At 42.2% G+C, this 17,662-nt stretch overlaps 1 protein-coding gene across 1 annotated transcript in view; it reads right to left on the minus strand.

Annotated features, from left to right (window-relative positions):
• The window catches only part of ryr3 (ryanodine receptor 3), an 83,300-nt gene that overhangs the window by 18,022 nt on the left and 47,616 nt on the right, over positions 1-17,662 (minus strand). Inside the window, exons 40-67 of the mRNA XM_030770924.1 lie at positions 15,103-15,376; positions 14,369-14,483; positions 13,116-13,248; positions 12,250-12,353; positions 11,806-11,941; positions 11,252-11,435; positions 10,628-10,736; positions 9,750-9,870; positions 9,229-9,398; positions 8,215-8,435; positions 7,875-7,965; positions 6,432-6,572; positions 5,718-5,881; positions 5,522-5,600; positions 5,272-5,361; positions 4,569-4,715; positions 4,350-4,412; positions 3,960-4,035; positions 3,561-3,684; positions 3,009-3,124; positions 2,735-2,802; positions 2,266-2,387; positions 2,006-2,055; positions 1,830-1,890; positions 1,503-1,741; positions 1,179-1,260; positions 933-1,063; positions 217-534 (exon numbers count right to left, since the gene is read on the minus strand). Of these exons, the coding sequence (XP_030626784.1) occupies positions 217-534; positions 933-1,063; positions 1,179-1,260; positions 1,503-1,741; positions 1,830-1,890; positions 2,006-2,055; positions 2,266-2,387; positions 2,735-2,802; positions 3,009-3,124; positions 3,561-3,684; positions 3,960-4,035; positions 4,350-4,412; positions 4,569-4,715; positions 5,272-5,361; positions 5,522-5,600; positions 5,718-5,881; positions 6,432-6,572; positions 7,875-7,965; positions 8,215-8,435; positions 9,229-9,398; positions 9,750-9,870; positions 10,628-10,736; positions 11,252-11,435; positions 11,806-11,941; positions 12,250-12,353; positions 13,116-13,248; positions 14,369-14,483; positions 15,103-15,376 (3,729 nt within the window). The remainder of the gene's footprint in view (positions 1-216; positions 535-932; positions 1,064-1,178; positions 1,261-1,502; positions 1,742-1,829; positions 1,891-2,005; positions 2,056-2,265; positions 2,388-2,734; positions 2,803-3,008; positions 3,125-3,560; positions 3,685-3,959; positions 4,036-4,349; positions 4,413-4,568; positions 4,716-5,271; positions 5,362-5,521; positions 5,601-5,717; positions 5,882-6,431; positions 6,573-7,874; positions 7,966-8,214; positions 8,436-9,228; positions 9,399-9,749; positions 9,871-10,627; positions 10,737-11,251; positions 11,436-11,805; positions 11,942-12,249; positions 12,354-13,115; positions 13,249-14,368; positions 14,484-15,102; positions 15,377-17,662) is intronic.

The raw sequence follows: 17,662 nt of genomic DNA on the forward strand, positions 1-17,662 counted from the left end.
TATTCTTTGCTATTTTTTTTTTCTTTACAAAAGGGAATATATTGTTTTGTTGAGTCAAAAAACCATAAATACGACTTTCCGAGTATCAATTTCCAACCCGGACAGGTGTGCAAGCAAGTCAATTTTAGTGAACTTTATTTTTTGTGAATGTATGTTCCTGCCTTTCTTCCACTCCCACACACCAATTTCCCAATTAGGACAGTAAAGTTCACCCACCTGCAAGCCTCTTCATCCAGGGAGCCTCATCAATACCCAGGTTGTTATTGAGAATTTTGAGGATGTTGCCCAGGATGAGGCTGAGGTGTTCTGAGGTGACAGTGGTGCAGCAGCTGGTCCCGCTGGGAGAGTTTTCGGGTCCCTTCTCCCACCAGCGGGACAGGTAGTTACACAACATGGGGAGTATGACCTCGATGACCTGCGGCATCTCCGTGTAACGTGCCCCGGATTCAGACACATCGTGAATGTCCTTCATCAGACCATCCAGCCGTGGCATCTCAGGACACATCTCCTCCACTGTGTCCGGCATGCTTAAGACTGCACAAATACAAGAATATCACATGAAATGCATCCCTTTACTGTTATCAGTAGTAGTAGTAATAGCTTTTGCCTAAACACCTCACTTCATAATGTACCTGTTTTTCTTGTTTGACTACAATCCTTGAGTAATTTATTATAAGATGACTTTGAGAACTCAGAAAGACACCTCATTATTAAAATGTGTTGTTGCTGATGATGCCATCATGGTTAAACATCTGTTACACATACACAAATCTTCACAAAACAATTAAACAGATGTGGACTTTTCCATTAATCTAAAATCTGGATCTGGATCTGGGCTTATGTGAGCCCAAAATGTTCAAATTCCAAAGCATAGCTCTTAACTGACTAGAAGAGTCATTTGTGAAAATGTTGCTGTGCAGTAGGAAACTTACTGGCTCTCTCTCGAGGCGTCTTGGTGTTGAAGACGGATTGCGGGTTATGCATGTTCAGATCTGGCTCCAGGAAGGCCACTGGCATGGCTCCCACTAAAGTGGCCAAACACTCACCCAGAGCTGGGAGCTGCCTATTGAGATCATTACAAAGGCAACAAGTATCAACAAGCTGTGGTCTGTTAATAAATGTCTGAATCAGTAAACAAGAACACTGGCAGTTGTCTTCCTTACTGTGGTGCCCATTACCTCTCAACAAAGATGTTCTTCCCATTGCCCAGAGAGTATAAAGAGGTCAGGATCCGATAGCAGGACAGCTGGACATCATCCACTGAAACACACATGGAGATGCCTTGATTCTGACAACAGCAGAATGTTTCATTCTCATCAACAGGACCTATTCTACATGTTCTACATTTGTATTTAGTTAATGTTCCTGTTTGAAAACCTGGTGTGTTCCCGATTACCTGGGTCATCCACAATGCTAGTGAATGAAATATTAATCTATTAATCTACCAAAGACATGGCTCTGTCAGTCAATGATTTAACTTGTTGTAAGATGCGTTAACTCACATATCAGGTCCACCCCAAACTGGTGTTGAGTGATGTGTTCATAAAGAGCTGTGAGAATGGGCAATAGGGCCGTAGTCGTGTGAGTGATGATCTGGGCGACGCCCTTCATCTGCGTACGTGACTGGCCCAGTTTGCCCAGTTTCAGGTTCTCTAGGGTCTTCTCCAAATCTTCTGCTGCATTTTCAAAGAACGTCCTGACTCCAGCCTTCACCAGCTCTGAGCCAGACTTCATCACTGTCCTATAGAGGGTCAGCATCAAGTTATAACCATCAAGCTTTAAAATGTCTAGTGATTGTTTTGCTATTTGCACAGCTGATGGCAAATTACCTTAAGTCAAGCGAATGTGCCAGGATATGGAGACAGCTAACCATAGTGGGGGAATCACTTCCTGTAATGAATACACATTGTAAAGAGTAATCATCACAGACTTTTATAAACGGAGTATTGAAAGAATGTGTAGGCTGAAAATACCTGAAAGAGGTCAATGTAACCAGTTATCTTACCGAAGAGAGAAATTCTGTGTCTGACCAGAGCAGCCAGTTTACAGAACAAACTGGAGAAGAAATGCAGAAAGAGGGCATGTGCAAACCCATTAACAGATGTAACATGTATATGACTAACTCCTGAAATTAACTGGGGGAAAAAAGTGAATGACTGCTCTAAGTTTCTCAAGAATTTTGGTGCTCATTCATAAACTAAACAGTTTAACACCATTCAAGGCATTAGAATCTGTTGTTTTCTCCCCACTGAAGACAAAGAGTACCTGGCAATCATCTCTTTCTCTTTGTTGGAAGCATAGCCACTGCTGCTCAGATTTTTACTGGGAGTGGACAGGAAGTACAGGCTGTGGTTCTTAAAATACTGGTCAATGAGGGGGAGCAACACCTGAAACAGTGGAGGAATTTCAGACAGCCACAGATAACAACAAAGACAAATGTAAGGGCTTTTTTTCAGTGCATAATTTGATCTGAACCAAGGACAAAAGCTCACATTTACCAGGTTTTCAAAGTCTGTCCTAGAACTTTGCCCTAAGAAAAGGGCTAAATTAGGCTAGCTCTGGAGCACAGTTGGCTCTGACATTTCAAAGCTGAGTTCAGTCCCATTAAAAAACAGCATGATAGTGACAAGAGGACAGTCCTGGGGCAAAATATTGTGGAGACAGTGACAAACAGTAAACAAACACTTCCTACCAGCCTGTTTGAATTTAGAAAATAACTGGCACAAAACTGTACCTTGGCAAAGAACTTGATCTCCTGTTCATGGGGAGATTTGTCTGTTTTCCCACTGCTGGCCATGGCCTCTGGAAGAATAGAGAGAAAAGATAAGTGTCTTCTCTCTCTCTCTGTCTCTCTCTCGTTCTCTATCTATCTCTTTCTCTCTCTCTCTCTCTCTCTCTCTCTCTCTCTCTCTCTATCTATCTATCCATCTCTCTCTCTCACACTCTCTCTCTCTTTCTCTCTCCCTCCATTCCTTTGTCAGCATTTGAGAGTATTGAACATCACTAACCCAGGTGGGCGATGAATTCTTGTGCAGAGTCAACCAAACTCAACAGCCTCTTCAGGAACTGATAGGCAAATCTCTTCTCCATGGATGACGAATCCTGCTCCATGTCTTTGAGTCCTCTGTGTGAGCAATACGTCATCAGCATATATACACATACATGCATTCATACTCAATCCCACATTCAGAAGCACGGTGACAACATTCTAAAGGAGTTGTGTTGGAATGGGGTATAACCAGAGTCCACAGCAATATCAATATCCTACTGACAAATTCATGGCATGCAATACACAAACATAATTTAATCGAACATCAATTTAAATTTCATTAAAGATGTTTACTCTCCTCATCAAAATGATATGAGTAATGTTACGCCAGATAAGCCTGCCTGCAGTACACCGTGAGGTTTATGATGTTTTTTTGCTTTTTTTCGGCAACATAATTTTACACTAATGAAAATAAAGTCCTTTTAACACTCATTCATCGTACTGATACATTAGAAGTGCACCCGTTCTCTAAATGACGCATCTGCTTTGATGAAATATTTAAAATGCTGACCTGCTGATGGCGTATCCATTGACCTGCAGAAATTTAAACAGTTCTTGAGCCTTCTCCCGATCCCTGAACTTCTCCTTGGCCGTTAGAGTATCATAGGGCACTAGCAATGGGTGGGTGCCACCACCTAGAACAGAAAATGAAACAGAAAAAAATTGTTGTTGAGTTGAATCCCCACTGACTAGTCATTAATAGCATAATAGCCAGCGTTATAACATGCTGTGCAAAATCTGGGATGTTGCTGCTTTTGAAGACTAAAGGGGTTGATCATAACAATGTGACAGACAGAAATGCTTCAGGAGTTTACTGGCTTAGCTTCATTATTCATTGTCGCACGCTGCTAGCGCTGCTGCCTGCTGCAGTCAGAATACCAAAGAACATTATTTAAGGAGGGAATATTACCTTTGCTGCTGAGTTCCATTTTCTTCTTCTTTGCCCAAATGTTGTGGTAATTTTCAGCCACGATCTCAACCATTCCCTGCAGCAGAGCTTACATTAGTCAGCAGATGCCTCAGGGCATCCGTGAGTTTTAAAAGTATTACTGGCAGGTAATTATAAAATATCAAGGTCCCTAATTGAAGGTGTGGACAGCCAAATTCAAAGTTAACCTAAGTTAACATAACAAGCCTTAAGGTTTGAACATTTCCTGTCACTTTTTTTCCCGACAGAACAAGACTGAAAAGGACCCGAGGGCAGATACAGCTCATTCCCCTCAGTGATAAAATTCTTAAGGTATCAGAAAACAAAACAACTGAAAGTGGTCCAACACCATGTCAGTTCCATTAAACTCACCTGTAACTCTCTAGACAGGATCACATTATCCAAATCTAGTGACGTTGGACTGTATCCATTTGCCTGGAAAATAAAATCACATATCAAAATTGTGACAGAAAACCCAGTTTACGGAAGCTAATGTGGCATCTCTAATACTGCTGAGAGTATTACATATTCAGTGAAATGAATAGATTAGGTGTTCGGACATATGGCGAGGTCTCGGTGTAGATAAAATACCTGTGAGGACTCGGAAGCCTTGCGCTGTTTCTCGCTTTCACGTTGTTGGAACATGGCCTCTCCTTCTTTGGTTCTCTCAATGTTCCAGCCCATAGCGAGCATGCTCTTCAGAGACTCTTTCACTGGATAGCGATATGTCTCCCTTTCCTAAACAAATTTACACAGAGTGTAATATCAGTCTGACTGAAATAAACACTATACAGTCTTTTATCCCTTGTTTCATTCAAAGAGTTGATGCTTGTCGATGTTTTCAGTCATACTGTCATTGGTATTTTAATTTTTATTATTCAGATTAATGTTGGTCTGCAATGTATGGGAAGGGGAAAAACAATCTTATGTAAAAGCTATTTCTAAGGCATCTCATTTAATATGTGAGGCCTCCAAGATAGGGTTCTCTAAATTTGTATGTTGTAATTGTTAGGCATGGTATTACAGGGTAAACTTCAACATCAGTTGCTACACTTGAAAGACATCCAAAGTTACCTCAGTAAAGAAAAGGATGTCTGAAACGTAACATTAATAAAGTATACAACTATTCACTACGTCTTTGGACCACTCTTAGCTGTTGATTTAATCTCCAGGAACACAGAGTGAGATGCCACCTCCCACAAAACAGACACCCCATCAAACAGCATACATATACGCACATGTATATTCTTAGAGCTCTTAGTAACTCTTTAATAATCAGTAGTTTAGTCAGTACCTTCTCACTCAGCTCTTTGTAAGGCTTTAGCAGAGGATGAGTTTTGGCCTTCTCATCCACTTTTTCTCCCATCGACCAGCCCTGGGCCAGCTGTGATAAGATCAGAATGATCAGAACCCTAATCAAGGACATGCGTGTTCCAAAAGATAAAACATGTATCTGTGTTTCATATCAAGTAATCATTTAAAAATAATATTTCATAGGGATATTTTAACCATAATCAGTGATAATGATTCAAATAATAACTTGCCTTGTCAAAACACCATTTCTCATGGGAATGCTCAGCATATGTGCTGGCAATATAATCCAGTTTTTCAGGCAGGGAGATACTGCACAGGATAAAATTGGACAATTTTAGAACAAGTTCGTTACAGAAACAACACAACTTAACACCGTAAAAACTTTCTGGCATTGTGACAACCCGGTGTTCATTCAGTGACTCTTACTTGGCAGTGTTAATGGGCTGAGGATCAAAATTGCCCTGTGCATCCACTGAGATTTGCTTCACCAAGGTGGTACCCAGGCTGGCATCCACAAATTCAGGTGGTATGGCCCCCGCTATGGAACTGAGGCAAGCCATGGCCATCTTGAATAGCTCAGGATCATATTTCTACAAAAGGGAAAGCGGGGGAGGGGCAATGAGAACGTAACAGGACCGTCCGATGGGCCTGGGTGAGCCCGTAGGCACCAGCTCTGTTGCCGGAGCTCAGAGCGCAGATGATGGCTTATGAGAGGCCAAATGAGCTGTCGGAAGCTCTAAATGATTCATTACTTTCAGCTTTGGCTTCTGTGGCCGACACTGAACCATGGAGCGAGAGGGCATAATGGGCTCGCACAAAGTGCATGCCAGCAACTGACCATGTTCTGATTATGTATTCAAAGACAGCTGAGTCAAAGAGGCTTCTAAAGGCACTGAGAATCAGTTAAAAAAAAAACTGAGGAACCAGCTTCTGTGTTTTGCTTTATTAACTTTAGTATCAGTAAAATCCCATTCATCACCGCTTCAAATAACCCTGCCTGGGCTTACAATATCTTCCTCCAAATTTTAATACGGCGTAAAAAGTTGAAAATAAGGAAATCTAGAAAGAATGAACCCCCCCCCCTTAGAATTACTGTGATGTCCTCAAAACTGCAGTAGCAATCAGAGAGGTGTATTGTACCTTCTGAGATAATGAGTCAAAAAGTCCCCAGAAGAGTTTCTTGGTAAGAAGAAGTTCCTCATCAGAAGCAATGCCATAGCTTCCCAGGCCAGTTGGCAGACAGTAGTACTTCCAGTTCTGTTCGTAATGATTGGTCAAGAGCTGCAGGAACAGAAAAGAGAGTCATAACCTTGATTCAACCACTAAAGGACACCATTTACAACTGAGCGCTGAGCAAAATAACTTTAATGCCTGAAATGATAAAGTTCATAAGCACTAAGGAGGAGCTGGCGGCTGCAAAGTTAATTTGACCATTACTGTTTTCCTGCTGGCAATATTAAAGAAGACTTATGGGCTAAACCTTGGACAGTGTATTTTGCGTTTTATGGTCCTTTGCTCTTTGTTCTTCTTGATTCAGTGAAAATGGTATCCTAAAATGTATTACATTTTGAGTCATCCAAGATGCTTCAGGTAATAGCCTGTGACCTGAGTGAAGTTTTGTGACCTATACAGATGGTGAACATTTGTTCTTAGGTAAAAGATGGGATGTTCTGTCTTAAGTAATTCCATCTAGAAACCGAAGCCTGGGCAAAACAAACTCTAATGGCTGTTCCCTTTGTAATTCATCAGATACAGTCTGATGTTAAATTATAGAAACATAATGTTATCAGAAATGACCTGAGGGATCACGAGTGGTGTGTCCCTGTTAAGCAAATACTGCTTTCATTCTCTGCCATGAAAGATGATACTTCTACAGTGGAAATAACAAAGCATAGCTTCAGATGTGTCAGACTGTGTTTTGACTAAGGTGACTGCTACAGAGGCTAGACCTATGAGGTTAGAAATATCTGGGCAACCAAAATTGAGAGAAAAGGGAGGAAGTTTAAAAAATATATATATATATATATATATAAAATATTTTCAAATATTTTAACAGAAATATAAGAATATTTGAAAAACAGAATAAACTTATTGACTAAAGCATGTTTCCTAACTACACAGCGAGCTGTTATACATCCCTTGTTGGTGGAGACCTGCAGCAGAGAGACTTAGCCCTGTTTGGTTTTAATATGTGATTGTACAGTAAAAACAGTTCAGCAGCACTTTCTCTAGCAGCTGAGATGTTGAGAAGAGCCTTAGCTGTTCTCACTTATCTCACACTAAGAGGCTAAGTCAATATGACACATCACACACCTCTCACTGACAGTCTGGTTACATGAAACCCAAGGCTGTTTGTGTGTGTGTGTGTGTGTGTGTGTGTGTGTGTGTGTGGGCATGCATGTGTATGAGTGTGTGTCATAAACACACTCCATCTGGGCGCTGAGCCGTGTTCTAATGAACTCTGAACCGTAAAAATGGTGCCACTGCAAATGCACGCGTCTGCTCGCCGTATGAGTGCTGTAAATGGTACTATCGTGTCTCCTTTGGGTCTGCGCATTCCCGTGGAGGTTTGTCGAGTCTCACCCTGATAGGCATCTTGCAGTACTCAGTTAGCAGTGGCACGTCAAAGACCAGTCTGCGTAGGAGCTGCTGTAGCATAGAGGGTCGCAGGTGCCTGCCAAACAGAATATCTGTTATCGATTCAAAACGGTGATGGACAGGGCACGTGGTACTCAAGCATGAAGGACCAAATCTTCAGCTACGTTTTTATCCAGGTCTGGTGATCTTCAAAGGGGCACTGAAGTTGGGGGGAGGTGTATCGTGACAGATGTAAAGTTGCCGTGGTGCAGTCTTTAAATGGACGGTATAATGTGAGAGAGGAGGTCGTGGTGGTGTATGAGCGAGAGAGTATTTGGACTCTTACTTGCAGATGGCAAGTATGCATTCCTCAATGGCATCTCTCTGGGCCTTGGTTAATGAGCGACCTTTGGAGAGCCTGTAGATGGTCTGCAGGGCGGAGTCGATGAGCGTAGCGTAGTGCTCTGTGCCAGAGAACAGTGAGGCGCAACGTGTCAACAGGGGGAGCACCGCCGAGCCAATGTACCTGTTCAGGGCCAAAGCCGTCTCTGTTGTACTCAGCACCTCCTAGTGGTGGGAAGACAAACAGCATGTTTTCGTTATTCTACTTTTAAACCAGTCTCACTATTGCTAACCACATTTTCACCCAACAAACCTGTATCAGAATTAAGGACCAGCTTAAACAGGTGGAAGAGGGACGGCAGTCTTATTAGTTTCCCATAAATTTCCATGGTAAATCACTGATGAAGGGTGAATCAATGAATCAGTTAATTTTATCCTTAAAAATGACACACTGTTTTACGGATTTCTCTCAGCTAAAACGACCTGGAGGAAATTAATGGTTTAGAAAATGCCAGAAGAGAACAGTCTGAACACATTGCCAGAAAAACCCAACCTAAGGTTAACGGGACATTAATAATCAGAGCTGGTATGATTCATGTGCTGGTGAAGTTTGTCCCAGATGTTGTTTATATGTAAACTGTCAGTGGTCAGAACGGCTGAAATTGCCATCCGTGAAACAGTCAGTCAGGACGTTAGATGATCCCTCATGATCTAATACAGCCCTTATCAACTTTTCAGCAGCCACAGAGTGTGTTTGTGCATGTATGTGTACGTGTGTGTGTGTGTGTGCGTGTGTGCATATGGTGTTTACAATGCAGCAACACCGCTGGACAGAGTCCAAGCCTGGCTGTCACCACGTAAACACAGGGGGGTTACCAAGCAACGAGTGGAATCTGGAAGCAGCCACCCTTCCAAAGCCTCTTGTCAGAGAGAGGAAACGCAACACTTCTTGTCATCCATGGATGATGATTTAGCGTGCACTGTGAACTTGTTCTTTTTTTTTTTCCATTTCGCTCACCGTGTCCAGAGAGGCGGAGGCACGGAGATCCGGCAGGAATCCCACCTCCAGCAGCTGGAGCAGGAAGCTTTGGTCCTCAATACCATACACACGATCCAGGAAAAGTACCATGGGAGCCTTGTGGTCCGGACAGAAGCTGGCTGACATGTCGGGCTCTGTCACAGAGCCGTCTAAACAAAGAAATATTAGGGAAAAAAAAAAGAGAATGCATTTTGCCGCTGAGAACGAGGGAGAGGCAAGAGTGCGAGAGAGGAATAGTGATTAAGGGAGAAAGATGAGGGGGGGGAGGGGCGAAACTTCACCTCAAGAACGGTGCAAGCCTTTAAAAAAGCCAGCAGACTGAAGTGACATATGTGACATTGAGAATGTAGAGGTAATAGCTGGAGCATAAACTTGAGTTAGTGCAATAAAACCCAAACCCAATTTAAGTCATAAAATCCTAACCCGCGGTTATTTAAAGAAGCCCCAGCCTAGAGCCTAGGGGGTCTTTAAGAGCCTTAGGATCAGGTGGCAAGTCTTACCTTTGTTGACGACTGGCATTTTCAGTGGGATGCTAATGATGCCCACCAAGTCTTTGGTTGGCACCAGAGAACGAAGGATTGCCCGGATACGCAGTGCTTCTCCTTTACCCTTGTTGATAAGCTGTAGAAATATAACATCAATAACTGACAACAATATGATTCAATAACCTTCGTAATGACGTACACACAAGCCAAAGTGCAAACTGAATTTTAGCGCTTCAGCAGTCTGTAAAAGCATCCCTTAGAAGCTGGTGCACGACGAAACACTTCAGAGTAAGATTCAGTAAAATAACTGGATAACATTCAACAAAAATTCATGACAAATTGAAACGGGAACGCTCCTGCCTGTTCTCTTAATGGTCGGCCTTAGCCCTCGCTTTCATTTTTTTTTTTTACATTTATTTAACCAGGGCGGGGCTACAGGGTGCGCTTGCTCTTTTTTCAGATGCATCCAATTAAATAAGAAATACAGCATTACAGCATCTCTCCGATTCTTGGCATTTTTCACCTGCTATAAATCTGCTTTGGCCCTGTTGAGCTTTCAGGTCTCAAACGTTATGTGTTGGAACCTTTTAATGAATAAGGTAGTACTAATTCCCAGCTGCTTGATTCTTTGTTCCCAATAATTCCTTCATGCTGGTTGATGTTCGATTTTTGTTTCTTCTCTTATAATCTTTATTTGTCCCCTCCTTTTTAACTGTCAAATTCACGGTTCAGTATGAATTCGCATTATACTTTGAAAGCGCTTTTCAAATAGTTTCTCTGTGGCTGCCCAGTGTGTGTGTGTGTGTGTGTGTGTGTTTGTGAGAGACACAGATAGATAGAGATAGAGAGAGAGAGAGAGAGAGAGAGAGAGAGAGAGAGAGAGAGACACATACGTGCATTTCCGGAGCACAGCGTCCCAGCAGGTCAATAAGGGCTGAGTAGAAGGACATGATGGAGTTGCCCATGTGTGCTACCTCTTCTTCCTCTTCCTCTGCCCCCGCCCTGTCACACAGCACAGAAAGAACCAGACCTGAGAACACTTGCTGGGACTCAATAAATCATGTTTGCTGACATTTTCTCTATGGTCAATGTCAGTGCGGCACAAAACTTTCAAAAAACAAAAAAAAAAAGATAATCGCAGAACTATGTCCAGAGCTTGCCAGACACATGCCGCAAGGTTTTGGACCAGCTCCAATCTAAGAAACTTGGTCTTAAAACCACACAAAGCTTACTTGTGGCACTGTAACCTGTTTGAATCAGGTGTGTGTGTGTGTGTGTGTGTGTGTAATTATGGGGGTGTAGGACAGGTGCATAATCTTTAATACTTGTCTCTAAGAGTTCTGAGCACTGTTTTAGCCAAGGTAAGGCAGGACAATCTGTGCTCAGCATTTGCAGTTTGGTGCAAAAGCCTGAGTGTACCGTGGCTCATTGGGAAGGTAACTGAGCCCAGGTTCAGTTATAAATAGAGCGGGAGTCTCTGGGCTGTGTTTGGTCACAGAGGTCACTGGAGATGTTACCCTGCTGTTGTGCCCTCAGGGGGGGTTGGCAGATCCAGCGTCGGATCCTCGGAGATTTTAATGGCTTCTAACATAGCAGCCAGGAGGCCGTTCCCCCCTTCTCCCCTCAACGCTGGGCCAAAACATTCAGGACGTCTGATCAACAGCTTCACCACCACGTTAGCATTCTCTTCAACGCTTTCACCTCGTATCGAAAAACAAAAACAATTAAACGCAACAGTTTTAGCCCTCCAACCCAACAAGAAGAGGTTTCTCATGTTATATTATTCTGAGTGCCCTCTTCAATGCCATCTATTTGTTTTCAAAGAAAAAAAAAATTCTAATGTGAAATATAAAGTAAAATGAATGGAGCTATTGTCAGTTCAGTCCATACGGGTACAGCTGTAATTTTGCTTTGCAAATACAGTAAAATATGTTCTACGTGAAACGCAACTGCTATTGCCAGGACACAAACTGAACTGACCTTTCATGGTTGCCAGTTCAAAGACAGGGTGTAATATAAGCAAAACTGTCGAGTGTGAGAGAGATAATAGCAGGTTTCTGGAGAGATGTACCATTGACAAAGACGGCAAACCGAAGGAAGGACAAATAACGCTCTCCTTCGATGGGGTTCCAGCCGATGTCAGGGTAACCCTTAGCAACCAACATGGCGCAGCTCTGCAGTCCGCATCCAGCCAGGTATGTCACCACCTGGACAGTTAGTCAGAGGTAGAGTAAAGACATTGTCTCACAAAACAACGCTTTTACAACTACAAGAAGTACAGGAACACAGAAGAACACAAGAGGATTGATACCAACTGTTCTTCACTGAACTGTTTTCGAAATGTATCAGCAGAGGCTATGTGACCAGACCAGCAATACAGATCTCCAGGTCAAAAAAGGTCAGGGATGTGTGTTCTACATGTATGTATGTATGTATGTTATAAATTAACAATGTGTGTACTCCAGACTTGGTTACTCCAGGTTACTGGTTTACAGTTAACACATGCTGAAACTACCTTCTCCAGGTCGGGTTCCTCCAGTGCAAGAGCCAGGCTGTTATTGTCCATCACAGATGAAGCCGCCACATCTAGGGGAGTGGACCCTCTCATGGCTGGGGAGGCTGTAACACACACACACACACACACACACACAAAGAAGTCATTCTTCAAAGTAATGACTGAATCTGGCCAGACATATGGACAACTGAGACTTCGAGAGAAATCAGAGATCAGTCACACATAATTACTGTTTATCTAAAGGTTTGATTTTGTGTTTTAGTCAATGTACAGAAAAAAAGAATTCAATATTAATTTGATTACATGGCTGTCTCAAAAAAGTAGTCAGTCAGTCAGTAGAGGGCAGTCTTTCCACACCTACTCAATTCCTTACATGAGCATAGTGCAGCTCCATTAGATTGATTTATGATCAAAAACTAAGATGTGACACATGCAGACAGCAGGGTTTAAGTTGCTGCAGCTGTAGATAAATTGAAAGATGATTTACTTTGTGGATAATAGCTGCTTTAGCTTGTTTGTTCTGTAATGATCTGTAATGCATCCGGGTTGTTAATGGAACATTTTCTAAAGACGGAGATAGGGAGCTCTTTGTCGCTAATGAGCGCTGAGAATGAGAAGAACTCTTACAGTGTGAGATACTCATAATAGCGATATCCATTCTTCACAATCTCAACACAGTCACAGTCTAGTGACTCATCCTTCTCTTCTCTACATTCTTCAACAACACCAGACTGTTCCTATGTGACTATCTAATGTCTCTCAGTATCAACTCACAGTGTCTCTGACGCTCTCTGTCTGTCTCTCTATCTTGTTCTCCCTCCCTGCCTGTCTGCCTGTCTGTCTCTTTTTCTGTCTGTCAGACTAACCCAGTCCCACGCTGCTGTTCTCCAGTAAGTAACTCAGGTGATCAAACATGGCTTTCTGGTTCTGCCGGCTGATACGACAGAAGTAGCACAGGAAACGACAGCAGCTGGCCACCATTTTGGGAAAAGCAATCTCCTGAGAGTGAGAGAGAAAGAGAGAGAGAGAGAACATTCATCTCAACCTCCTCATGGGTGAAGTTACAATCACTTACACACAAACACCGACACAAAAACACAGTGACACCGTTATATATCCTATATTGTACAGTTCCATCAAACACTGGAAAGCACTGGAATATCATCTTAAATTATTTCAGTCTCCCAGTCTCCTTTTTTCATCATTTAGGTTCTCACTGCCCCTTGGTTCAACGGAGACAGGGCCCTTAATATTTTAGAGTGTCTGCATATCTCTGTTAACACATAAATAATTAAGAGTAGGGTGACAAACAGGTGGGTTCCAGCATAAGATTCATGCAAGTGTTTTCAACCAAACGTCCAGTCAGCCCTGTTATGTGTTTCATGGGAGCATCTTATGCTAAACCCCAAAAAGATCAGGTCACCATCGTAGAGTCTGGAATCCATGCTACCCCAAACAGTAGCCCCCCTCTAATGAGGTTGCCAAATCCAAGAAATGAGTGACATGGTACCCTGGGATCCCCTCCCCCCCTCCTCTCTGGTCTAGTTCATACTTGGCACCACCAGCAGGGTGCTAAATCACCACCCAGTCTTCAAGCACACCCCAAAAAGGACTGGCATGAGGTCCCAACCCCTCATGCAGCCGTCTCAGTCCTTAAGAGGGGTATTAAATTGTTAGCCTTGGATAGAGTCTCCATTGGTTAAGCTCAGAGTCCTTAGGTCAGAAAACTCTGGCTTTGAACAACAGATTTACTTTATAGATGATGGGAAGAAACAGCTTCAATATATGTTGTGTTATAAAATGCATTTAATGTATTGTGTAACAACAACACATTTGCAGTAGGTCGTGATATCTGTGATTTCAGGTGTCAGTCAGTTTAGGCCATGCCATTTTGACAACGCTCACCATAAAAACGCAGGAAAATGTCTGAAAATTGTCATTTGACGGTCAAAACAAAAATCTGTCTGAACAAAATTATGCTCCATTTAAGTACCATTGGGTTAAAACAAGCCAACAATGTTCCCCCATCGCTCTCACAGGAATGTCACTGCTTTTACTTAGCTAGCTACCAGTTTGCTGGAAATTCAGTGTATTCATAAGTGCATAAAAATAGCTGTACCTGAGACTTGTCTCCTCCAAGTACGTTGACCATGACTTCCATGACAGTCTCGTGCATGCCTAACACACGCATGAGGTTGGGGTGCTGATAGAACACCTTGTTGTTCATGATATCTCTGGAGATGAAGAATTCACACGTTATCAACAGAAAAGAAAATACCAATAGCAGTCTCACTCTTAACTAGTCTGACATATTTAATTGGTTTTTGGTGCAACAGATCACAACTTCAACACGTTTCGCTCTCACATTTTCACACTGAATAATAGCACTGAACAACAGCACTGAATAACAGCGTTGCTTTAAACATTGGAAAACGAGAAGAGAAGATTCATACTCGATTCTATATCAGATTAAATAAGATTAAATCTAAAAGCAGAGTGAGATCCACAGTCACAACACAGTGCTTCCCCAGACTTTAGTTCAGACAGGAGAAAGCAAATTTCAGTGATTCCTGACCAAACCGCTTTCTGTTCAAAAGGAGCTACTTTGCTCGAGCTGAGATTAGATATCTAGCCACAGACCGATGCAGGTTACTGCATCTGTCCACAAGAGTGATCGAAACTATAACCTGATATTTTATAGAACCCATTTGGGGTCCAATCTGTAAGACTTAGCATGCTGTAAATATTTCTAAAGGCCAAAACAGAGGTTCTTCCGAAAAAAAAAAAAAAGCCGTTTAAAAAATCCATTTAAGTATTTTTCATTCCATCGCAGCGCGTTGTAAGTAGATATACCCTAGGCCGTCAATCATGAGTTGACCCTCCTCCTCTCCCATACGGACGCTGAGCAGCGAACGGATCTGACCCAGCGATGCCAGCAGGTTGATGGCGTCCTGTACGGAGGCGGCGCTGATGGTATAGCTCTTCTTCATGGCCCGCAGTAGCTCCCCGACGCCGTCGTACTGCCGCCGCAGAAGGCTGAACATGCTGCGTACCAGCTCCGGGTCCTGGATCAGACTCTCCTGGGCCCAGGTTACCATTGTCTGAGAGATCAGTTCCTTCAGATTGGCTGGAGGGAGGAGACGCGAGAGAAGAGGATAAGAACGAGCCGAGTAGAGATTAGGGTTAAAGTGTGGTTGAGTGGAGTTTTTTTTGAATGACAGGGGTCCGGTTCTAATACTTTTATATTATAAGTATTTTTCCTCTGAGTTTTCTTTTCTTTTCTGTGTGTCACTGAAATTTTAACACTGCTGTTATTGTCAAGCAATAACAAACATGGTTTACGTGAATGCTTTCACGGGGACTTTTATCATGGTTTTTCCTATCCAGTGAGTTACAGTTAATGGCTAAGAGAGTAAGGTCCCCAAGAAATGGTAACGCTGAATAATAATGGGACAGGGTTATTCGTATCAAATAAAGCAAATACATGGTTGTTTCAGGCCTGTTTGTCAGACGTGCTTGCACTTGTAAACAGATTAGTGTCTTTTTGTTTTTGCAATATCTCCACTTTGAAACTTAACCATCTCCTTGGATTCTCCTTGGATGGGATATTTTCAAAATTGTTCAAGACTTGCTGAAATTTTTTAGTCAAAGCAACTGTGAATTGGTGAGAACATCACCAAATCAAACATCTAAATGTCCACTTTAGTATGAGTAAAGCATTTTATGAGGGTATGAAAATCCATTAGTCAGTGCAAAACCATGTCACTACAAGTCTATGGAGTCCAATAGTGCTACGTACAGTCAGCTGAGTCAGTCATTCACCCAGGCTGCTCTGTTATTGCTTCATCAGGAAAAATCAATAGACCAGCACAGTCCATTTACGCAGACAGAGACAGAGAGAGATCACGACTAAATGATAGATTCCAATAATTTGCAAGTACCACAAACTGTTGATGTTTGCCTGACTTCACTCAACAGGCTTCTCAGACAGCCTTATCATTTTACACTCATAATTAGTCGTTAAACATAAATACACACGGCCAATCAGCTGACATTCTTATTGAGACTAATTAAAATACAGATTTGTCTGTCACAGACATCAAGTGTCATTGCACTGATGCTGGGTTTTCAGTGTGTTGCTCAGATCACTTCCACAGACATTCTGCATAGTCCACCTTTCCCATCGTATTCCGCAGGTGTTGAATTTGCGGCCAATCAGATTGCTGGGTCATTATCCTAGCTTCTAGGCCAGCACCATTTTGTATTCTGCTTGTCTTGGAAGTTGCTTTGGGAAGTGTTAAATGTAAAAATGCTTGCAATCTGATCTTGTTCTGTGTTCCAACGTGTTTTCATAGTTGTGTAGGCAACGGGGTCAGTTTGTTTTGAAAAGTGCTGGGGACAACGATGGGTTTGACGTGTTGACACTTTTTTTTTTCAGTGGGCCACATAGTGCCGACAGATGTAAACGGCATCCGTTTAAGGATCGCCTTTAAAAGCTGCTTGCGCTTTTTACGTGTGTTACAGTGCTATATAGTGTTTTGAATGACTGTCATGTAAAAAAAATAAAAAGTTAATGAAAGCCACATAACCGACATGTCTGAGTTAGCCTATGCCTGTTAAGCACACCACTTATGCATGTTTTCCCAAATAATGAGACCGACCGTGTTAGGCCTATGGATCGCTATTCCAAGCCATATTGCAGCACATTATTGACAATATAGCTCAACTATGCATTGTGAATATCTTGTTACGAACCAAACGAAGCAACCTGTGTATGTTTTCTTTTAATTGCTAATTCGTAATTAATCAAAACTACATCTGAATAATAGCGTTTTTAAGAACGCACATGCGTCATGCATGAAAGAGTGCCCAGCAGCAGCCTAAGTCTTTCGATTTAGATTTACCGATCAGTAAACATGTTTGGTCTCTCTCTTAATGACATGATAGACTTATATATCAACATAATTTTATTCATTATTTAGTTCAACTAACTAAAGGCTTTCTAAAAGTGGTGGGGACGAAATGGGCCACGACAAAAAGGGATGGGGGTATGTCCCCAGCGTCCCCAGCGTAAATGACGCCTATGTTTGTGGGTGTACTATATGTCTTTATCACGTGTTTTTATGAAGAGATACATACATAGACAGTGTCATGTCCACTCTAATTTTCCAAAATTGTACATGTGCTACGAACAGATGTTCCTGACTGAAATGAATATCCTGACAACCCTGCCAGCCAGAGCTAAATTAGCCTTCACCCCATTAAGAAACAGAAACAGTGCATGAAACTGTAAATGCCTTTGGATTCCTTTTCATTTCACTTCTATCAAATCTCTGTGACCCCCAGTTATTACTTCTAAACATAAACAAAAAGGCTAAACTAGTTTCTGTAAATGTGAAATATATTTAAATTT

The sequence above is a fragment of the Chanos chanos genome, chromosome 4 (assembly GCF_902362185.1).
Source record: "Chanos chanos chromosome 4, fChaCha1.1, whole genome shotgun sequence".
Taxonomy (NCBI): Eukaryota; Metazoa; Chordata; class Actinopteri; order Gonorynchiformes; family Chanidae; genus Chanos; species Chanos chanos.